At 37.5% G+C, this 24,995-nt stretch overlaps 1 protein-coding gene across 1 annotated transcript in view; it reads left to right on the forward strand.

Annotated features, from left to right (window-relative positions):
* myo5b (myosin VB) overlaps positions 1-24,995 on the forward strand; it is a 371,481-nt gene that overhangs the window by 179,376 nt on the left and 167,110 nt on the right. The window contains exons 23-24 of the mRNA XM_034191847.1: positions 5,802-5,895; positions 10,747-10,886. Of these exons, the coding sequence (XP_034047738.1) occupies positions 5,802-5,895; positions 10,747-10,886 (234 nt within the window). The remainder of the gene's footprint in view (positions 1-5,801; positions 5,896-10,746; positions 10,887-24,995) is intronic.

A 24,995-nucleotide genomic window follows, 5' to 3' on the forward strand; every position in this document is an offset into this window, starting at 1 on the left:
ATATATATATATATATATATATATATATATATATATATATATATATATAAAATGTAATTATTATATTTGTGTCCCTAAGGTGAATAAGAAGTCTGCGGGTCACAAAGCTTTCTCTTAGCATGCCCCTGTTCTGTGGAATGATCTCCCTGCATCAATAAAATAGTCAGATTCTGTGGAGACTTTCAAGTCCAGACTTAAGACGCACTCTACTGGTGGTTGGCTCTCACTGTGGTATTGTATCACTTCCTGTTCCGGAGCACAGCGGTGTTTTTCTGTATCTGTTAGCTGTTTAATCTGCGTAGTTAGATTGATCTAGTTATCTAGATTACGATTTGTTTCCCAGTGTAATCTTCACGTGCCTTAACTAAAGCACTCCTTCTGCTGAATCACCTCTAAATTATTTACACATTATTCACTTTGTGTGTTTTTAGGAATCCGCTAGCTTAGCGCAGCTACTAGCTCTTAGCCGGTTTAGCATGGCGGCTTCTCCTGTCTCTCCCTCACTTTTCTGCTCTGGGTGTGAAATGTTTAGTTATTCTTCGGCCTCCTTTAGCAGTAATGGTACTTGTAATAAGTGTAGCTTATTCGTAGCTTTGGAGGCCAGGCTGGGCGAATTGGAGACTCGGCTCCGCACCGTGGAAAATTCTACAGCTACCCAGGCCCCTGTAGTCGGTGCGGACCAAGGTAGCTTAGCCGCCGTTAGTTCCCCTCTGGCAGATCCCGAGCAGCCAGGAAAGCAGGCCGACTGGGTGACTGTGAGGAGGAATGCGTAGCCCTAAACAGAAGCCCCGTGTACACCGCCAACCCGTTCACATCTCTAACTGTTTTTCCCCACTCGACGACACACCCGCCGAGGATCAAACTCTGGTTATTGGCGACTCTGTTTTGTGAAATGTGAAGTTAGCGACACCAGCAACCATAGTCAATTGTCTTCCGGGGGCCAGAGCAGGCGACACTGAAGGAAATTTGAAACTGCTGGCTAAGGCTAAGCGTAAATTTGGTAAGATTGTAATTCACGTCGGCAGTAATGACACCCGGTTACACCAATCGGAGGTCACTAAAATTAACATTGAATCGGTGTGTAACTTTGCAAAACAATGTCGGACTCTGTAGTTTTCTCTGGGCCCCTCCCCAATCAGACCGGGAGTGACATGTTTAGCCGCATGTTCTCCTTGAATTGCTGGCTGTCTGAGTGGTGTCCAAAAAATGAGGTGGTCTTCATAGATAATTGGCAAAGCTTCTGGGGAAAACCTGGTCTTGTTAGGAGAGACGGCATCCATCCCACTTTGGATGGAGCAGCTCTCATTTCTAGAAATCTGGCCAATTTTCTTAAATCCTCCAAACCGTGACTATCCAGGGTTGGGACCAGGAAGCAGAGTTGTAGTCTTACACACCTCTCTGCAGCTTCTCTCCCCCTGCCATCCCCTCATTACCCCATCCCCGTAGAGACGGTGCCTGCTCCCAGACCACCAATAACCAGTAAAAATCTATTTAAGCATAAAAATTCAAAAAGAAAAAATAATATAGCACCTTCAACTGCACCACAGACTAAAACAGTTAAATGTGGTCTATTAAACATTAGGTCTCTCTCTTCTAAGTCCCTGTTAGTAAATGATATAATAATTGATCAACATATTGATTTATTCTGCCTTACAGAAACCTGGTTACAGCAGGATGAATATGTTAGTTTAAATGAGTCAACACCCCCGAGTCACACTAACTGTCAGAATGCTCGTAGCACGGGCCGGGGCGGAGGATTAGCAGCAATCTTCCATTCCAGCTTATTAATTAATCAAAAACCCAGACAGAGCTTTAATTCATTTGAAAGCTTGACTCTTAGTCTTGTCCATCCAAATTTGAAGTCCCAAAAACCAGTTTTATTTGTTGTTATCTATCGTCCACCTGGTCGTTACTGTGAGTTTCTCTGTGAATTTTCAGACCTTTTGTCTGACTTTGTGCTTAGCTCAGATAAGATAATTATAGTGGGCGATTTTAACATCCACACAGATGCTGAGAATGACAGCCTCAACACTGCATTTAATCTATTATTAGACTCTATTGGCTTTGCTCAAAATGTAAATGAGTCCACCCACCACTTTAATCATATCTTAGATCTTGTTCTGACTTATGGTATGGAAATAGAAGACTTAACAGTATTCCCTGAAAACTCCCTTCTGTCTGATCATTTCTTAATAACATTTACATTTACTCTGATGGACTACCCAGCAGTGGGGAATAAGTTTCATTACACTAGAAGTCTTTCAGAAAGCACTGTAACTAGGTTTAAGGATATGATTCCTTCTTTATGTTCTCTAATGCCATATACCAACACAGTGCAGAGTAGCTACCTAAACTCTGTAAGTGAGATAGAGTATCTCGTCAATAGTTTTACATCCTCATTGAAGACAACTTTGGATGCTGTAGCTCCTCTGAAAAAGAGAGCTTTAAATCAGAAGTGCCTGACTCCGTGGTATAACTCACAAACTCGTAGCTTAAAGCAGATAACCCGTAAGTTGGAGAGGAAATGGCGTCTCACTAATTTAGAAGATCTTCATTTAGCCTGGAAAAACAGTCTGTTGCTCTATAAAAAAGCCCTCCGTAAAGCTAGGACATCTTACTACTCATCACTAATTGAAGAAAATAAGAACAACCCCAGGTTTCTTTTCAGCACTGTAGCCAGACTGACAAATAGTCAGAGCTCTATTGAGCCAAGTATTCCTTTAACTTTAACTAGTAATGACTTCATGACTTTCTTTGCTAACAAAATTTTAACTATTAGAGAAAAAATTACTCATAACCATCCCAAAGACGTATCGTTCTCTTTGGCTGCTTTCAGTGATGCCGGTATTTGGTTAGACTCTTTCTCTCAGATTGTTCTGTCTGAGTTATTTTCATTAGTTACTTCATCCAAACCATCAACATGTCTATTAGACCCCATTCCTACCAGGCTGCTCAAGGAAGCCCTACCATTATTTAATTCTTCGATCTTAAATATGATCAATCTATCTTTGTTAGTTGGCTATGTACCACAGGCTTTTAAGGTGGCAGTAATTAAACCATTACTTAAAAAGCCATCACTTGACCCAGCTATCTTAGCTAATTATAGGCCAATCTCCAACCTTCCTTTTCTCTCAAAAATTCTTGAAAGGGTAGTTGAAAAACAGCTAACTGATCATCTGCAGAGGAATGGTCTATTTGAAGAGTTTCAGTCAGGTTTTAGAATTCATCATAGTACAGAAACAGCATTAGTGAAGGTTACAAATGATCTTCTTATGGCCTCAGACAGCGGACTCATCTCTGTGCTTGTTCTGTTAGACCTCAGTGCTGCTTTTGATACTGTTGACCATAAAATTTTATTACAGAGATTAGAGCATGCCATAGGTATTAAAGGCACTGCGCTGCGGTGGTTTGAATCATATTTATCTAATAGATTACAATTTGTTCATGTAAATGGGGAATCTTCTTCACGGACTAAGGTTAATTATGGAGTTCCACAAGGTTCTGTGCTAGGACCAATTTTATTCACTTTATACATGCTTCCCTTAGGCAGTATTATTAGACGGCATTGCTTAAATTTTCATTGTTACGCAGATGATACCCAGCTTTATCTATCCATGAAGCCAGAGGACACACACCAATTAGCTAAACTGCAGGATTGTCTTACAGACATAAAGACATGGATGACCTCTAATTTCCTGCTTTTAAATTCAGATAAAACTGAAGTTCTTGTACTTGGCCCCACAAATCTTAGAAACATGGTGTCTAACCAGATCCTTACTCTGGATGGCATTACCCTGACCTCTAGTAATACTGTGAGAAATCTTGGAGTCATTTTTGATCAGGATATGTCATTCAAAGCGCATATTAAACAAATATGTAGGACTGCTTTTTTGCATTTATGCAATATCTCTAAAATTAGAAAGGTCTTGTCTCAGAGTGATGCTGATAAACTAATTCATGCATTTATTTCCTCTAGGCTGGACTATTGTAATTCATTATTATCAGGTTGTCTTAAAAGTTCCCTGAAAAGCCTTCAGTTAATTCAAAATGCTGCAGCTAGAGTACTGACGGGGACTAGAAGGAGAGAGCATATCTCACCCATATTGGCCTCTCTTCATTGGCTTCCTGTTAATTCTAGAATAGAATTTAAAATTCTTCTTCTTACTTATAAGGTTTTGAATAATCAGGTCCCATCTTATCTTAGGGACCTCGTAGTACCATATCACCCCAATAGAGTGCTTCGCTCTCAGACTGCAGGCTTACTTGTAGTTCCTAGGGTTTGTAAGAGTAGAATGGGAGGCAGAGCCTTCAGCTTTCAGGCTCCTCTCCTGTGGAACCAGCTCCCAATTCAGATCAGGGAGACAGACACCCTCTCTACTTTTAAGATTAGGCTTAAAACTTTCCTTTTTGCTAAAGCTTATAGTTAGGGCTGGATCAGGTGACCCTGAACCATCCCTTAGTTATGCTGCTATAGACGTAGACTGCTGGGGGGTTCCCATGATGCACTGTTTCTTTCTCTTTTTGCTCTGTATGCACCACTCTGCATTTAATCATTAGTGATTGATCTCTGCTCCCCTCCACAGCATGTCTTTTTCCTGGTTCTCTCCCTCAGCCCCAACCAGTCCCAGCAGAAGACTGCCCCTCCCTGAGCCTGGTTCTGCTGGAGGTTTCTTCCTGTTAAAAGGGAGTTTTTCCTTCCCACTGTAGCCAAGTGCTTGCTCACAGGGGGTCGTTTTGACCATTGTAGTTTTTACGTAATTATTGTATGGCCTTGCCTTACAATATAAAGCGCCTTGGGGCAACTGTTTGTTGTGATTTGGCGCTATATAAATAAAATTGATTGAATTGATTGATTGACTTATTTTCCCTTTCGTATGGCAGCATACTGGTACAGTATGTTACTATGTTTTTTACTCTTTTAATTTATTTTATTAGTAATTGGAGCGGGCTGCAACCTCAACTTTACCTAAATTCTGGGTCTTTTAATGAAGCTTAGGGTTAGTGGCCGGCGATCACCTTAGTATTTCTTCTGTTTTTCTTGTCGTTTAATGCTGACAAATTATACTGTATTTGTTGTCTTTCTGATGCCTGATTCTGTTTTTTCTCTCTGTTTGAGGTGCAGCTCCATCCAGAGATGGGTGTGGTGTCTGTTTCTGTAACCTCCTGTCCTGTCCACCAGCAGCATTTCCTCTATATTTGTTTTGTGAATTGTTCTGTAATTTGTGTCTGTATCATGGCCCAAGCAGAGGGTCGCCCCTTTGAGTCTGGTCTGCTGGAGGTTTCTTCCTCAGAGTGAGTTTTTTTTTACCACTGTCTCCTGTGTTCTTGCTCTGGGGATTAGTAAGATTAGACATTACTTGTGTGAAGCACCTTGAGGCAACTGTGTTGTGATTTGGCACTATATAAATGAAATAAATTTAAACTGAAAATTATAGTGTGTATATGATAACTAATTTTTAATTAAAAAAATTTCCTTCTTATTGAAAAACAAATTAATGATTTGATGCATGTATGAACTAACTCAGCTGTAACCACTGAGTTAGTTTACTGAGTTGACAGGAGCTGATATTGATATTGGACTGTAATTGATTGTCACTCCTGACAGTTTCTGCTGCCGTTGATCGTCTGTCGTTGACTTTATTAATTGGCATCTTATTGAAGTGCATTCAGGGGTATAAAATTATATACCAGAACCTGACCCCTGTCTGTCTGTTTGTGTCTGGACCAGAACCTGACCCCTGTCTGTCTGTTTCTGTCTGGACCAGAACTTGACCCCTGTGTTTGTGTGTGCTCTGCTTCAGAGGGTGGAGGAGCTGGAGAAGGAGAACTCGGTGCTGATGAGTGAGAGGGAGGAACTGAAGGAAATGATCCGGCAGCAGTCTGAGAGCACAGACGGTGAGTAGAATCAGAGTCCGGTGATGACAGAAAGTCCGACTGCCTGTTTCAGAAACATGAGTGATGACCGGATGTCAGCGGTCTGAGGACTGTCCACCTGCCGCTTCAGTGAGGACATTGTGTGACTGCAGAACCTGTGCACTGTGCACAGGTTCTGTCACGATGGACCAGAGAAGGAGGTCCAGCGCACCAGGCTTCAGTCTCACATGGCAAAGTTTTGCTGAAATGTCAATTTCTTTTTTACAGATTTGTCTTTGTTGCTTTGCTCCACTGCTGTCCAGGGAGCCTGGAAGAGTGAAGACCTGGAAGTGTCCAGATCTCTGTGGGTGGAAACACTTACTGTTGGTCTGGTTGGTCCAACAGTTGGCGTATGGAGGGAGTGTCAGTCGCTGTGACAGACTAGCGTCCTCCAGTGGTGCCAGATGTTACCCCCGTCAGTGAGCGCATCATGAGGCTCAAACATTCCCTTGGTGTTGTGTCTATTGTCTCCGTCTTTGCTCTGACTGCAGTGAGTGATGTCTCCATGAGGGGGAGACCTTTTATTCACAGCTTCACTCTGTGATTGATGTCTGTCCCAGAGGTGACTCTTTTACTGGTCATGGATGACTTTAATGGTCCCACGGGCACTGACGGGGCTGGCAATGAGGACTGCCTTGGTCCGCATTGATCTGGCAACCATATTGAAAATAGTTCAGTGCTCCTTGATTTTACAAAAAGCTGGGGGCTCAGAGTTGCTGGATCCCAGTGTCAACATCCAAATGTACACCACTGGACGTGGAATTCTAATTCAAGCAGCGTTGCCAAGTAGATTGGCTGTGTCCTTGCACTGGAGAATTCAGCAGAACTGTAGGGTCTGCAGTAGTCCCCAGTTAGTGATTTCTGACCACAGACTAGTTGGTGCATCCCTGAGGATTCAGCTGAAGTCTGGTGTAATGGGGTAGTGCCTGCTCAGTGCCCAAGGTTAAATCTGGAGAGGCTTCAAGATCGGACTTTTTCTTAGGAATTTCCATGCAGTTTGAAGCCCCAGTCACACGGTGACAGCTGAATGAAGGAAAAAAGTCACAAAGTCACAAATCGTTCAGAAAAGGTGGATCAATGATCCTGTGTTTCTCCCATCACCGAAAAGCCTGCGAATCAAGAGTGCAAAAGGAACGAAACAAAACCAAAACTAAAGAAAGAAAAACAAAGCGAACAACGACCTCGACGCTTTAAACAACATCAAAACGAAACATTCAAGTTGACGTGACTGACGGCGGATATGAGACCGAGTGCAGCCGGCCCTGTGCTCATGTCCGCGGCACCTGCAGGCGCAGGATCTGATTGTCTTGACAGCAACGTGTGCACACGCAGGCCAGCCACACACAGACGGAACGTGCATAAATAGTTAAAGTAGTTGATCAAACGTTATTGCTGCTGTTGTTTCTGTATGAAAACGTTGCTTTTCGTTGCACACATGGACGAGTCACGTTCAGCTTGTCGGATCTTTAGCTATTGATCTGTTCAGATATAATCGACGTTTGTGCAAGACGTAGGGCTTGGGAGGTTGGGCGAAGTTGGATGACAGTCAAACAGAACGCTGACAGTACGGGAACTACGCAAACGATGAGGAACCGGCAAGACACAAAACAAAATGAAATACGAACGAATGGAGGTTCATATTTTTTAACAGGTTAAAAATTCTGACAACGCGCCTGCTACGGGAACAAAGCTGGACGACGGTTAAACGATGTCAACATAAGTTCAGATTTCTTGTTTCGTTTTGGCTTCGGTGTCCTTCGTTCGTGCCGTGTGACTGGGGCTTGACTGGAGAACTTGCAGACATGGACACAACTGGTGATCCCAATAGGTTGTGGGACTTCTTCTGCAATCAGACCCTGAAAGTTGCTCGGGTTGTATTGGAACTACCAATGTCCATTGGAGGAGGCGTTTAATTTCTGAGGGCACTCTAAACATTATCCAGAGGAGGGCACAGCTTGATGGAAATCTTTGGATGTACAGGGAGCTGAGAAAGTGGGCTGTGATGGTCCTGAGAATGAACAAGGAGGCCTTTGTTAGAGGAATCTGTCATCAGGTGACTGTGGTCTAGTGACCTGCTTACAGAGAACTCAAAGCACTTTATTTCTCAGGACCAACACCTCGTTCCTCTGCAGTTATGGCAGAGGATGGTTCAGTCCTGACAGAGTCCTCTGCTGGACTGGACTGTTGGGCCGGACACATTGAGCAGTTGTATCAGGCTTCCTGTGGGATGTTAGACATCTCCAGTCAGTTGTGAACCACCAGATCTTGGTGAGATCACAGTGAAAGCTCCAGGGATCTGTGGCATTGGATCTGAGTTCCTGAAGGCAGGTGGAGATGTTGATCTCCTGGCATTGCAACAACTTTTTTTTCCATCTGGAGACAGTTATCATCTCAATTCCAGTCTGGAAAGGAAAGTGTGATCATATTGATTGTAACAACTGTTGGGACTCGCACTGTGCTGTGTCGAAGAAGGTGCTTGCAAGGATCATAGTTAATATGCTTCAGGTTCAGCTACATACTGCTCAGCAACCAGAACAGTCTGTCTTCACACCCATCAAGTCACCCATCTAGTCCTGCAAGTCCTGTAGAAGGCCCTGCTTCTTTGCAGCCTATGTTGACTTTGGCAGGGCTCGTTTCAGTTGATCAGACTGCATTCTGGGACGTCCTGTGAATCATCACAGCCAGCCTGTACACAGAGATCTGTGAGTACTGTCAAGAGCAGAGACACAGTCACTCAGTTTGTCAGAACTGCCACACAGGCTTTGGAGCGTTGCTGTGTGTGTTTTGTGGACTTGGAAAAGCTGTATGAACGGATCCCCCAAAGTGTCCTGTTGGAGTTTATGGTAACCGGGAACTGCTGCAGTGTGCAATCAGGTCTCTGTAAGGCCAAAGTAAGCGCTGTGTTCCCGGGGGTGTTGGACTCCAGCGGGGCTGCCCATGGGCACCAGTCCTCTCTGTGAAGATCATGGGCAGGATTTCAATGGGCAGTCAAAGGCTGGAGGATGTCCAGTCTGGTGACCTCAGAATTACATCTCTGCTTTTTGTGGGTGACGGGTTCTGTTGGCTTCTTTGGACTGTGACCTCCGATGTGCACTGGGCAGGTTAGAGGCTGAGTGTGAAACGACGGGAATAAGGATCAGAGTCAGTGGGCCTCTGTCTTGGCTCCTCCCCCTGCATGTCTCTCCTTTGCCACAACACGTCTTATTCTTTCAGTTCAGTGTATATATGGTATTTGTGCGTCTGAGCACTCTGTGTGTAATTCTGCCTGCTGGGCAGTGGGGGGGCTCCGCGTTTGCACAAACATGGCCAAATATTACGCTTGTCGAACCGCCCATTTCAATAAAATGTCTGATTTCTTCACAGATAAAGAATAAGTCACTTGTCTGTTTTTGTCCTGTCATTTTGTCATTTATTGAATGTGTTCCTTGTCAGCTGATGTCTTTGGCTCTTAAACTGATTTTTCATTTCAGCAGGAAAAAGCAATGTGACTTGATGGTTGGTTTTCAATATTAACCACACAGACAATAATTTACTTCACTGAAACGTTTTGCGCAGCATTAAAGTAGAAAACTGGCTGTCATGGAAGCTTCAAAAAACTCCTCCCTGTTTAAATCCAGGTGACGCTGCAGTTAAATAATCCATTTGTTGCTGTTTGTGATTCCTGCTTGTTAAAATTTAAAAAAAAATTCCTGTCAGCCTGTCAGTGAAAACAGGAGTGAAAACAGGAACATCAGGCTGTCTCTGACTGTTAACACGTGAGGTCAGTTTTCTCCATGTTCATGTCCAGAAGTGCTGCGTGTGTCTCACTGTGTCCCACTCTTACACACTCAATGTCAGCAGGAAAGATCTCTGCCTAAACTCCCCTCAAAGTTCTGAACATGCATAAAACCTTCTGACAAACTTTACGGACATTAGCTGACAAAGGACTCATTTTGCTGGATGGAAAAAGGACTTTTGTTGGACATAAACAAACCAAACCTAGTAGCGCCTTCACTGTGTGACTGGTTCTTCTACAAAGCTAGTCACATTGTCACAGAATGCTTCCTGTTTCTTGCACGAGTCTTTCACAGTAAGAGTACAGAACAAATGGATGATGTCATCGCAAATCCGACACAGAGGAGGAGAAAAACTTTGTGATACCTCGTTGTTTTTTGATCACAGGATTAATTTATTTTAGGTGGGACTTTAAGAAACTCTAATTAAAGGAAATTTAGTTTCAGGTGTGTGTTTAACAAACTTTCTTCAAAAAATGGGGTGGGCAGAGGCTCGGCCCTGGGCTCTCAGATGTGCCAGTATGGTATGCTGCATGAGAGCAGGTTTTAAACCTCACCCAGCCCATGAGCAAGCACGTTAGTAACCGTAGCAAGAAAAACCTCCTGTGTTTCCAGGAAGAAACCTTGTTGACCACAGTGACAGCGTGTCACCTCTCAGCGTGCGCTCTTCAAGACAGTGAGCAGAGTCCACCTCGGGTTGACTTCGTGGTCCGTCACACTCATAAATAATGTTGAGATGTAATCCAAACACTTCGCACACATCATCCTGGTTTACGCAGAGATTTAACGGTTTAGCACCATGTAAATGGCGATGTGACGGTGCACGCTGGAGTCGTGCACTAAGTGTCCACCTTCTGGTGTTGGCTCTGTGGACAGACATGAGAAGACTGTGGATCCTGACAAACATTTATCTGGATCTTGGACCACAAACGTGTCCTGGCTGGGGACTGTAGAGATGCTGGTGATTTGTGGTTTTTGTTTGAGGGCAGTGTTATGGAGGTGTTTGAAGCAGAGACTGTGTCTGAGATGTTCTCATGCGCGCTGTGTGGCTGTGTTGCAGAGCATGGCAGCTCTCAGAGGGAAGCCTCACTGCAGGCTGAGCTGGATGGAGAAAGGCAGCGTTACCAGAACTTGGTGAGGGAGTTTTCCCGACTGGAGCAGCGATATGACAACCTGAAGGAGGACATCTCCCTGAACAAGGTAAGACTGTGTCATGACCGTGGTGGATTCTAACGGGATGTTGTAGTTTTAGTTCTTGTGAGTACTTGCTGCTGATGTAGTTCTGTGAGATGTATAAAACAGAAAAAATCCTAAATTTGAAAAAAAAAAGCTTCATATGATGGTTATTTTATTTATTGAAAAACTGTTTCCAGCTGTTAGCCTCAATGTAACATTCAGGCATGCATGTAACCCAGTTATGTGCACTCCTGGTAACGCTGAATGTTAGATCCACTGCACACCAGTTATGTGCACTCCTGGTAATGCTGAATGTTAGATCCACTGCACACCAGTTATGTGCACTCCTGGTAACGCTGAATGTTAGATCCACTGCACACCAGTTATGTGCACTCCTGGTAACGCTGAATGTTAGATCCACTGCACACCAGTTATGTGCACTCCTGGTAACGCTGAATGTTAGATCCGCTGAACACCAGTTATGTGCACTCCTGGTAACGCTGAATGTTAGATCCGCTGCACACCAGTTATGTGCACTCCTGGTAACGCTGAATGTTAGGTCCGCTGCACACCAGTTATGTGCACTCCTGGTAACGCTGAATGTTAGATCCACTGCACACCAGTTATGTGCACTCCTGGTAACGCTGAATGTTAGATCCACTGCACACCAGTTATGTGCACTCCTGGTAACGCTGAATGTTAGATCCGCTGAACACCAGTTATGTGCACTCCTGGTAACGCTGAATGTTAGATCCGCTGCACACCAGTTATGTGCACTCCTGGTAACGCTGAATGTTAGATCCGCTGCACACCAGTTATGTGCACTCCTGGTAACGCTGAATGTTAGATCCACTGCACACCAGTTATGTGCACTCCTGGTAACACTGAATGTTAGATCCGCTGCACATCAGTTATGTGCACTCCTGGTAACGCTGAATGTTAGATCCACTGCACACCAGTTATGTGCACTCCTGGTAACGCTGAATGTTAGAACCGCTGCACACCTGCCTGTGCTTCCTGCTCTGATCACATCACAACATTTTGAACTGTCACCAGTTTGTGCATTTCTGATGTTACACAAGCAAATGCTTCACTTTCTGGTCGTGGTTAGGTTTTGATTTGGAAAGAAACGTTGACTGACATCCTGTGCAAGTGTCTGCTTTCAAATTCTTCTCAATCTGAACTCAAGAGACAGTAACACTACATATATGTGATAATGTGATACAAAATGCCGTCATTACATTTTTCTTCCATTCTTTAAATGTTGAGTCATACAACCCGGGCTTAGTGCTGTCCATTTGGATCATTTTGGCGCCATTTTCAATTTAACCTTCATCTTGTGTTAGGGTCGTTACCGACCCGTTTTTAGGTTTTAACGCATAAAATAACCATATAAATTTGTTTATTGCATGAAGGCTTTATGACTTTGTCAGGAACCTCTATTTCAACAAAATAAAACAAACAAAGAATGTTTTCACTAAATTACAAAATGCTCAAGTTGAAATTATGACCTTTGTGTTGTTAGGGTCGGTTTCAACCCAGTTATAAAAATAAGATTATAAAGCAATAATTAGACCCAAAACTGAAATCACAAGTTCACTGACAGCCAGCTCCTCTCCCAATTATGTGAGGTTTATGGGATTCTCATTTTGCCTTGTTTTCCAGTATACCTGCACAAAAACAAAACAAAGAAAGACGGGCAAGTCCAGACATGTGAGGCCAGTTCAGTGTCGAATTGGTGACTTGCAGAGTGCATATCTCCAATTTGTAGCATGCAAAATTGAGAAAAAGATTTTCAGTAAGCCAGGTTCTGGATAATATTTTTGGTGAAAATGTGGGAGAGGACACAGAGCAGCATAGTGATTTGGATGAGCAGGTTTCTGAGGAGGAAGACGATGTGGAGTATCATCCAGAAGACACAGACACATCTAATGAGGAGGTCACCAGTGCTGAAGATTCAAGTCCAAAAATGGTAAGATCTGTTGGAGCTCAGTACCTCCTGATGTACATGGCAGGGCAGCTGCTGCAAATGTCATCAAAATGACCCCTGGAATCACAGGGTTTGCTGTGATGAGAGTCGGTGACATCAAGACATGTTTCGAGCCGTTTATGCCATTGTCACTAAAAAGAGTCATCATTGCTTTGACAAACCTTGAAGGAAAAAAGTCCATGGCAGGATGTGGAAAGACATTGATGAGGAACACCTGGATGCTTATACTGGTGTTCTTCTTCTTGCTGGAGTGTACAGATCCTGCAGTGAGGCCACTGATAGTCTGTGGGACGCATCGACAGGCAGAAAGATTTTCCAGGCAACAATGTCACTTCAGACCTTTCAAATGATATCAAGAGTCCTCAGATTTGACAACAGAGATACCAGAGCTAGATCTGACAAGCTTGCCCCCATCAGGGATGTCTGGGAGAGATGGGTGCAGCTCCTTCCACTGATGTTCAACCCAGGGCCAGAGGTGACAGTGGATGAACGTCTTGTCCCTTTCCGAGGAAAATGCCCCTTCCGACAATACATACCCAGTAAGCCAGGGAAGTACGGCATGAAAATCTGGGCAGCCTGTGATGCAAAAACTAGTGCCTGGAATCTACAAATTTACACAGGCAAAGCTGTGAGTGACATCCCTGAGAAAAACCAAGGAAAATGTGTGGTCCTCGATATGACGACTGGACTGCAGGGTCACAATATCACTTGTGACAATTTTTTTACCAGCTATGACCTTGGACAAGAACTTCTCAGGAGGAAACTTACCATGGTGGGCAGAGCGAAGAAAAATATACCTGAGCTGCCTGCTGAAATCTTGCAGGTGAAGGACAAGGCTGCACTTTCCACAAAGTTTGGTTTTACAGACACCACCACTGTTGTCTCATATTGTCCAAAAAAACCCAGAATGTCATACTTATGTCTGCTCTTCACAAAGATGCAGCTGTCTCATCAGGAAGTGACAAAAAGCCCACAATTATCCTCGACTGTAACAAAAACAAAGGTGGAGTGGACAAGCTGACTGCCACCTACAATTGCCAGCAAATGACCAGGAGATGGCCAATGGTTGTGTTTTACAACATCCTTGATGTGTCTGCATATAATATATATGTGTGTGTGTGTGTGTGTGTGTGTGCGTGCGTGCGTGCGTGTTCTGCTTTTCATTTTTTGTTTGTACTAAAGTTCTATTGCTTGCCTTTTTCTTGAAGTAAATATATATGGGTCGAAACTGACCCGTAACACCATAGATGTTACTATAGTTAATAATATTGAATTAAAAAATGAATAAAACTAATTTGTTTAAGAGATGTGCTCTAAATCCCCTCAGTAATAGTCAGGTGACATAACCTTTTATTTATTTATATGATTCTCTTGAGTTTCATTTTACATTTTTTTTTAATTGAAATCGAGGGGTATACTGACAAAAAAGGCCCAGTGGCCCACACCAAAAATATTAAACCAATATTTTCATGGATAAGGAAGCCTAACAAGGTAACCAAGAGATGAGAAACAAACTGAATGATCTTTTAGTGTATTTTACAACTAAATTAAAACATGGGTCAAAACTGACCATTAACATAAGAGATGGTAACAGGAAACTAACACAAGAGGAAGGTTAAGGTGTCTGGTAAGAGTGCACCATGTTTCTAGTGTAAATATTGTTATTGGATCAGTCAAATTCCTGATATATCCAGTGATTGTTTTTTTTTTTTTCTCCCAGGAGTGTTTGGATGTGATAGTCAGGGATGTATGTCTCAACCTCTTTCCATCTTGCTATATAATTTTCATCGCTCCAATTAAGTCGTGGTCGAAGCTGAGCTGCATAGAAGTATATCTTAAAATTTGGACATGCCATTCCACCTTTATTCTTTGGCAGTTGGAGTGTAGTGTATTTAACTGTGGCTTTCCTCCCTCCCCAGATAAACCTCGACACTAATTTATCCCATTCTAAGAACTGTTTTGGTGGAATTTCTATCGGCAGGGATTGAAATAAATACAGTAACCTTGGTAAAATATTCATTTTCACTGTATTTATCTTGCTATTAAACTGCTACTTGCTACTTCACTGGGTAAGTGGACCATCATTGTATGTCCTTTCTTATATTTTGATTGATGTAGTTGTAAATAGCCCTATGCAAATTTGAGATATTGCAAAATGGCAGGGTATTCAAATACTTATTTTCCTCACTGTGTATATATATATATATATATATATATATATAGATATAGATATATATATATATATATATATATATATATATATATATATATAATACAGTGAGGAAAATAAGTATTTGAACACCCTGCCATTTTGTAAGTTCTCCCACTTAGAAATCATGGAGGGGTCTGAAATTTTCATCTTAGGTGCATGTCCATTTTTTAATAATTTATTTGTATGTTACTGCTGCAAATAAGTATTTGAACACCTGTGAAAATCAATGTTAATATTTGGTACAGTAGCCTTTGTTTGCAATTAGTCTACAGAATGCATATAGAAAGAAAAATAATCTTTACAAAATATTTATTAAATTGAAAACTAAAGAAGCTGAAAGCAAATATAAACTATATAAGAATAAACTAACAGAGCTATTAAGAACTAGTAAAAAAAAATTATATTATAGAAAACAACTGGAAATGAATAAATGTAATACCAAAAAGGTTTGGGGAATATTAAAAGATCTTATGCAGCATGGAAGGAGAAAAACAATGATATATCCAGATTATTTTATTGAGAAGGATAAAGGTAACTGTGATATGAGTGAAGCTGTAAATCATTTTAATTTTTTGGTTAATATTGGCCCGGATTTGGCCAATACAATTTCTGGTAAAGGTCCTGATGCTCCAATACTTATTGAGAGAAATAGAAATTAATTTTTTCTCTCTCCTGTAGATGAACTTGAAATTATTGCTATTGTTAGGAAATTTAAAAGTAAATCTTCATCAACTGATTTTCAAGATATTAACATGATACTGGTTAAAAAAGTAATAGAAAGTATTGTTAAACCACTTGTTTATATTTGTAATTTATCTTTTATAATGGGAAAATTTCCAAGCAAAATGAAAATGGCTAAAGTTGTTCCTCTATTTAAAAGTGGAGATAAACACATTTTTACAAACTATAGACCAGTCTCTCTACTCCCACAATTCTCTAAAGTTTTGGAAAAGCTATATGACAATAGATTAGAGTTATTTATTGGAAAGTATGAAATTCTTAATGAATGTCAATATGGTTTTAGGAGTAAGCGGTCCACTTCAATGGCAGTAATTGAAACCATAGAGGAGATAACCAATGCTATGGAGAGAAAGAAATATGCAGTTGGCATTTTTATAGACTTAAAGAAAGCTTCTGATACTCTTAATCATTCAGTTTTGATTAAAAAATTAGAAATGTATGGTATTAGGCGCGTTGCATTGCAATGGATACAGAGTTACTTAACGGAGAGAAAGCAGTTTGTGAAAATGGGTGAGTTTACATCAAATAACTTGGAAATTTTATGCAGAGTACCCCAAGGGTCAGGTTCCTTTATTCGTACCCGGTAAATTAGGTTTGCAGTCCAGAAGAGAGGGGAATCTCCAAACCATGCACTCATACATACAATACAACATGAATAAATAAACAGGAAAAACAAACCAGGACTTAAAGTGTTCAGAGTCAATTGTTCTTAGTGGCGCTGATTTTTGTTTAGCACAGATATTGCTGCAGGAACAAAACTGTTTTTAAATCTCTTTGTTCTACATTTTGGAACAGAAAATCTCTGAGCAGACGGCAGGAGCACAAACAGAGAGTTCAGAGGGTGGGATTGGTCCTGGCTGATACTAGAGCCGAGCCGCTGTAACTGTCTGATGTACAGTGAATCTAGGCTCAGCTGTGGTTGCCCACAGCTTACTCGCCCATGTAACAAGGTTCAATTTTGGGAGCAAAATTATTTAATTTATATATAAATGATATATTTAACATCTCCAAAATGATGAGAATGATTTTATTTGCGGACGACACAAACATATTTTATGCAAATGAAAATTATAGTGAACTTACCCGTATTATTAATGAGGAATTGAATAAACTAAAAAGTTGGATAGACACAAATAAATTATCTTTAAATCTAGATAAAACTAAAATTATGTTTTTCGGAAATTACAAAGTAAATTCTGAGATAAAGATATGTATAAATGGTGTTCAAATTGAAAAAGTATCAGAATATAAATTTCTTGGTGTAATAATAGACGAAAAAATAAGATGGAAAAAGCACATTAGATATATATACAGAGTAAAGTTTCCAAAAGTCTTGCAGTTATTAATAAAGTTAAATATTTGTTAGAGCTTGATGCCCTTCGTGTGTTATATTGTACACTGATTTTGCCTTATTTAACTTACTGTATAGAAGTATGGGGTAACAACTATAAGAGTTCACTTCATCCCCTTGAAACGTGCAGTTAGAATTTTGCACAAAGTAGGATATCTAGACCACACAAATGAATTGTTTATCAGGTCAAAATTATTAAAAATTACTGATTTGGTAAAATTTCATATTGCATTACTAATGTTTAAAGCCAATAAAAATGAATTGCCATGTAATATTCAAAAACTGTTCTGTAAGAAAGAAGGACAGTATGGATTGAGGGGATGTGGTAACTTTATAGTACACTATGTAAGAACTACTCTGAAAAGTTGGTGTGTGTCAGTATGTGGAGTCAAGTTATGGAATCATTTGGATAACCACATTAAACTGTGTGGAAACATTTATAAGTTCAAAAAGAAATATAAAGAAATTATGTTATCACAGTACACAAAGGAGTAAAAAAATGTTTATAGAGTTAGTAAGAAGTGTAGATTATTGTATAGACATTGAACAGTAGTATCTGGTGTACGGCATTATGATAGTAATGATCAGGGTGTAAGACTATTGGTAATTGCTTAGAAGGTAAAAATGTGTTAAACTTTAAATGAATTGAAAATAATGGAAAGCCATTGATACAATTGTTAGTACCTAACTGTACATTTGAAAATAGGAAAGTATAATGAAAAGGACAATATGTATGCATGTATAGATGTATGTGTGTTATTGTGTATGGGTTTTCATGTACTTGTATATAGGTGTACGCGTATAGGTGAATGTGCGTATATGGGTATATATTGATGAGCACTTTTAATGGGTTTGAATAATTGAATATGGAGTTTTTGAGTATACTACTATTGAGAATTGAATATGTACCTCACAAAGAAGATCCGAATACGAAAGCAAGCAGAAAGAATTGATGGTGGTGGTGATGGATGATGGATGATGGGTGATTGTTGTAGTTCATTGCTCTACCATGAGTTTTATACTTTGTGAATTTTACTTAGGGGTGGGAGTTTATACGTTATACTTCTTCCCACTCCTTTTCGGGTTGAGGAGGCACACTATATGCACCGGTGTGACAAACGGTGATGAATGTATATGTTTATTTTTATATCTGTATAGCAAAAAAAAAAAAGCGTATGCGAATGAGACTATATCTGCTTTGAAACTTGAAAAAATAAATAAACTTGAAACTTGAATTACAGAGGTCAAACGTTTCCTGTACTTCTTGACCAGGTTTGCACACACTGCAGCAGGGATTTTGGTCCACTCCTCCATACAGATCTTCTCTAGATCAGCCAGGTTACTGGGCTGTCGCTGAGAAACATGGAGTTTGAGCTCCCTCCAAAGATTCTCTGTTGGGTTTAGGTCTGGAGACTGGCCAGGCCACTCCAGAACCTTGATATGCTTCTTACGGAGCCCCTCCTTTATTTATCCTGGCTGTGTGCTTCGGATCATTGTCATGTTGGAAGACCCATCCACCACCCATCTTCAGTGCTCTAACTGAGGGAAGGAGGTTGTTCCCCAAAATCTGCCAATACATGACCCCAGTTATCCTCTCATTAATACAGTGCAGTCGTCCTGTCCCCTTTGCAGAAAAACACCCCCAAAGCATGATGCTTCCACCCCCCATGCTTCGCAGTAGGGACGGTGTTTTTGGGATGGTACTCAGCATTCTTCTTCCTCCAAACACGGAGAGTGGAATTAAGACCAAAAAGTTCTATTTTGATCTCATCTGACCACATAACTTTCTCCCATGACTCCTCTGGATCATCCAAATTTTCATGGGCAAACTTAAGACGGGCCTGGACGTGTGCTGATTTAAGCAGGGGAACCTTCCGTGCCATGCACGATTTTAACCCATGACGTCTTAGTGTATTACCCACAGTAACCTTGGAAACAGTGGTGCCAGCTCTCTTCAGGTCATTGACCAGCTCCTCCCGTGCAGTTCTGGACTGATTCCTCACCTTTCTTGGGATCATTGTTTTCTTAATCCAAATTATTCATTTTCAGTCTTATTCTTTTCAGTTTCCTTAATCCAAATGATTCATTTTCACAGTCTTATTCATTTCAGTTTTCTTAATCCAAATGATTCATTTTCAGTCTTATTCTTTTCAGTTTTCTTAATCCAAATGATTCATTTTCAGTCTTATTCTTTTCAGTTTTCTTAATCCAAATTATTCATTTTCAGTCTTATTCTTTTCAGTTTTCTTAATCCAAATGATTCATTTTCATAGTCTTATTCTTTTCAGTTTTCTTAATCCCAGTGATTCATTTTCATAGTCTTATTCTTTTCAGTTTTCTTAATCCCAGTGATTCATTTTCATAGTCTTATTCTTTTCAGTTTTCTTAATCCAAATGATTCATTTTTACAGTCTTATTCTTTTCAGTTTTCTTAATCCAAATGATTCATTTTCACAGTCTTATTCTTTTCAGTTTTCTTAATCCCAGTGATTAATTTTCATAGTCTTATTCTTTTCAGTTTTCTTACTACAAATGATTCATTTTCACAGTCTTATTCTTTTCACTTTTCTTAATTCAAATGATTCATTTTCATAGTCTTATTCTTTTCAGTTTTCTTAATCCAAATGATTCATTTTCAGTCTTATTCTTTTCAGGTTTCTTAATCCCAGTGATTCATTTTCATAGTCTTATTCTTTTCAGTTTTCTTACTACAAATGATTCATTTTCACAGTCTTATTCTTTTCAGTTTTCTTAATCCAAATGATTCATTTTCAGTCTTATTCTTTTCAGTTTTCTTAATCCAAATGATTCATTTTCAGTCTTATTCTTTTCAGTTTTCTTAATCCAAATGATTCATTTTCAGTCTTATTCTTTTCAGTTTTCTTAATCCAAATGATTCATTTTCAGTCTTATTCTTTTCAGTTTTCTTAATCCAAATGATTCATTTTCAGTTTTATTCTTTTCAGTTTCTTAATCCAAATGATTCATTTTCAGTCTTATTCTTTTCAGTTTTCTTAATCCAAATTATTCATTTTCAGTCTTATTCTTTTCAGTTTTCTTAATCCAAATGATTCATTTTCAGTCTTATTCTTTTCAGTTTTCTTAATCCAAATGATTCATTTTCAGTCTTATTCTTTTCAGTTTTCTTAATCCAAATTATTCATTTTCAGTCTTATTCTTTTCAGTTTTCTTAATCCAAATGATTCATTTTCACAGTCTTATTCTTTTCAGTTTTCTTAATCCAAATGATTCATTTTCAGTCTTATTCTTTTCAGTTTTCTTAATCCAAATGATTCATTTTCAGTCTTATTCTTTTCAGTTTTCTTAATCCAAATTATTCATTTTCAGTCTTATTCTTTTCAGTTTTCTTAATCCAAATGATTCATTTTCATAGTCTTATTCTTTTCAGTTTTCTTAATCCCAGTGATTCATTTTCATAGTCTTATTCTTTTCAGTTTTCTTAATCCCAGTGATTCATTTTCATAGTCTTATTCTTTTCAGTTTTCTTAATCCCAGTGATTCATTTTCATAGTTTTATTCTTTTCAGTTTTCTTAATCCCAGTGATTCATTTTCATAGTCTTATTCTTTTCAGTTTTCTTAATCCAAATGATTCATTTTTACAGTCTTATTCTTTTCAGTTTTCTTAATCCAAATGATTCATTTTCACAGTCTTATTCTTTTCAGTTTTCTTAATCCCAGTGATTCATTTTCATAGTCTTATTCTTTTCAGTTTTCTTACTACAAATGATTCATTTTCACAGTCTTATTCTTTTCACTTTTCTTAATTCAAATGATTCATTTTCATAGTCTTATTCTTTTCAGTTTTCTTAATCCAAATGATTCATTTTCAGTCTTATTCTTTTCAGGTTTCTTAATCCCAGTGATTCATTTTCATAGTCTTATTCTTTTCAGTTTTCTTACTACAAATGATTCATTTTCACAGTTTTATTCTTTTCAGTTTTCTTAATCCAAATGATTCATTTTCATAGTCTTATTCTTTTCAGTTTTCTTAATCCCAGTGATTCATTTTCATAGTCTTATTCTTTTCAGTTTTCTTACTACAAATGATTCATTTTCACAGTCTTATTCTTTTCAGTTTTCTTAATCCAAATGATTCATTTTCACAGTGTTATTCTTTTCAGTTTTCTTAATCCCAGTGATTCATTTTCATAGTCTTATTCTTTTCAGTTTTCTTAATCCAAATGATTCATTTTTACAGTCTTATTCTTTTCAGTTTTCTTAATCCAAATGATTAATTTTGACAGTCTTATTCTTTTCAGTTTTCTTAATCCAAATGATTCATTTTTACAGTCTTATTCTTTTCAGTTTTCTTAATCCAAATGATTCATTTTCACAGTCTTATTCTTTTCAGTTTGCTTAATCCCAGTGATTCATTTTCAGTCTTATTCTTTTCAGTTTTCTTAATCCAAATGATTCATTTTCATAGTCTTATTCTTTTCAGTTTTCTTAATCCCAGTGATTCATTTTCATAGTCTTATTCTTTTCAGTTTTCTTAATCCCAGTGATTCATTTTCATAGTCTTATTCTTTTCAGTTTTCTTACTACAAATGATTCATTTTCACAGTCTTATTCTTTTCAGTTTTCTTAATCCAAATGATTCATTTTCAGTCTTATTCTTTTCAGTTTTCTTAATCCAAATGATTCATTTTCAGTCTTATTCTTTTCAGTTTTCTTAATCCAAATTATTCATTTTCAGTCTTATTCTTTTCAGTTTTCTTAATCCAAATGATTCATTTTCATAGTCTTATTCTTTTCAGTTTTCTTAATCCCAGTGATTCATTTTCATAGTCTTATTCTTTTCAGTTTTCTTAATCCCAGTGATTCATTTTCATAGTCTTATTCTTTTCAGTTTTCTTAATCCCAGTGATTCATTTTCATAGTTTTATTCTTTTCAGTTTTCTTAATCCCAGTGATTCATTTTCATAGTCTTATTCTTTTCAGTTTTCTTAATCCAAATGATTCATTTTTACAGTCTTATTCTTTTCAGTTTTCTTAATCCAAATGATTCATTTTCACAGTCTTATTCTTTTCAGTTTTCTTAATCCCAGTGATTCATTTTCATAGTCTTATTCTTTTCAGTTTTCTTACTACAAATGATTCATTTTCACAGTCTTATTCTTTTCACTTTTCTTAATTCAAATGATTCATTTTCATAGTCTTATTCTTTTCAGTTTTCTTAATCCAAATGATTCATTTTCAGTCTTATTCTTTTCAGGTTTCTTAATCCCAGTGATTCATTTTCATAGTCTTATTCTTTTCAGTTTTCTTACTACAAATGATTCATTTTCACAGTTTTATTCTTTTCAGTTTTCTTAATCCAAATGATTCATTTTCATAGTCTTATTCTTTTCAGTTTTCTTAATCCCAGTGATTCATTTTCATAGTCTTATTCTTTTCAGTTTTCTTACTACAAATGATTCATTTTCACAGTCTTATTCTTTTCAGTTTTCTTAATCCAAATGATTCATTTTCACAGTGTTATTCTTTTCAGTTTTCTTAATCCCAGTGATTCATTTTCATAGTCTTATTCTTTTCAGTTTTCTTAATCCAAATGATTCATTTTTACAGTCTTATTCTTTTCAGTTTTCTTAATCCAAATGATTAATTTTGACAGTCTTATTCTTTTCAGTTTTCTTAATCCAAATGATTCATTTTTACAGTCTTATTCTTTTCAGTTTTCTTAATCCAAATGATTCATTTTCACAGTCTTATTCTTTTCAGTTTTCTTAATCCCAGTGATTCATTTTCAGTCTTATTCTTTTCAGTTTTCTTAATCCAAATGATTCATTTTCACAGTCTTATTCTTTTCAGTTTTCTTAATCCCAGTGATTCATTTTCATAGTCTTATTCTTTTCAGTTTTCTTAATCCAAATAATTCATTTTTACAGTCTTATTCTTTTCAGTTTTCTTAATCCCAGTGATTCATTTTCACAGTCTTATTCTTTTCAGTTTTCTTAATCCAAATTATTCATTTTCACAGTCTTATTCTTTTCAGTTTTCTTAATCCCAGTGATTCATTTTCACAGTCTTATTCTTTTCAGTTTTCTTAATCCAAATTATTCATTTTCACAGTCTTATTCTTTTCAGTTTTCTTAATCCAAATGATTCATTTTTACAGTCTTATTCTTTTCAGTTTTCTTACTCCAAATGATTCATTTTCACAGTCTTATTGTTTTCAGTTTTCTTAATCCAAATGATTCATTTTCATAGTCTTATTCTTTTCAGTTTTCTTAATCCAAATGATTCATTTTCAGTCTTATTCTTTTCAGTTTTCTTAATCCAAATGATTCATTTTCATAGTCTTATTCTTTTCAGTTTTCTTAATCCAAATGATTCATTTTCAGTCTTATTCTTTTCAGTTTTCTTAATCCAAATGATTCATTTTCAGTCTTATTCTTTTCAGTTTTCTTAATCCAAATGATTCATTTTCAGTCTTATTCTTTTCAGTTTTCTTAATCCAAATCGATTCATTTTCAAGTCTTATTCTTTTCAGTTTTCTTAATCCAAATGATTCATTTTCATAGTCTTATTCTTTTCAGTTTTCTTAATCCAAATGATTCATTTTCATAGTCTTATTCTTTTCAGTTTTCTTAATCCAAATGATTCATTTTCTTAGTCTTATTCTTTTCAGTTTTCTTAATCCAAATGATTCATTTTCATAGTCTTATTCTTTTCAGTTTTCTTAATCCAAATGATTCATTTTCATAGTCTTATTCTTTTCAGTTTTCTTAATCCAAATGATTCATTTTCACAGTCTTATTCTTTTCAGTTTTCTTAATCCAAATGATTCATTTTCATAGTCTTATTCTTTTCAGTTTTCTTAATCCAAATGATTCATTTTCATAGTCTTATTCTTTTCAGTTTTCTTAATCCAAATGATTCATTTTCATAGTCTTATTCTTTTCAGTTTTCTTAATCCAAATGATTCATTTTCATAGTCTTATTCTTTTCAGTTTTCTTAATCCAAATGATTCATTTTCATAGTCTTATTCTTTTCAGTTTTCTTAATCCAAATGATTCATTTTCATAGTCTTATTCTTTTCAGTTTTCTTAATCCAAATGATTCATTTTCACAGTCTTATTCTTTTCAGTTTTCTTAATCCAAATGATTCATTTTCATAGTCTTATTCTTTTCAGTTTTCTTAATCCAAATGATTCATTTTCATAGTCTTATTCTTTTCAGTTTTCTTAATCCAAATGATTCATTTTCATAGTCTTATTCTTTTCAGTTTTCTTAATCCAAATGATTCATTTTCATAGTCTTATTCTTTTCAGCTTTCTTAATCCAAATAATTTATTTTCAGTCTTATTCTTTTCAGCTTTCTTAATCCAAATGATTCATTTTCACAGTCTTATTCTTTTCAGTTTTCTTAATCCAAATGATTCATTTTCACAGTCTTACTCTTTTCAGTTTTCTTAATCCCAGTGATTCATTTTCATAGTCTTATTCTTTTCAGTTTTCTTAATCCAAATGATTCATTTTCATAGTCTTATTCTTTTCAGTTTTCTTAATCCAATGATTCATTTTCACAGTCTTATTCTTTTCAGTTTTCTTAATCCAAATCATTCATTTTCAGTCTTATTCTTTTCAGTTTTCTTAATCCAAATGATTCATTTTCACAGTCTTATTCTTTTCAGTTTTCTTAATCCCAGTGATTCATTTTCATAGTCTTATTCTTTTCAGTTTTCTTAATCCAAATGATTCATTTTCATAGTCTTATTCTTTTCAGTTTTCTTAATCCAAATGATTCATTTTCATAGTCTTATTCTTTTCAGTTTTCTTAATCCAAATGATTCATTTTCACAGTCTTATTCTT

This window comes from Thalassophryne amazonica, chromosome 17 (genome assembly GCF_902500255.1).
Source record: "Thalassophryne amazonica chromosome 17, fThaAma1.1, whole genome shotgun sequence".
Lineage (NCBI taxonomy): Eukaryota > Metazoa > Chordata > Actinopteri > Batrachoidiformes > Batrachoididae > Thalassophryne > Thalassophryne amazonica.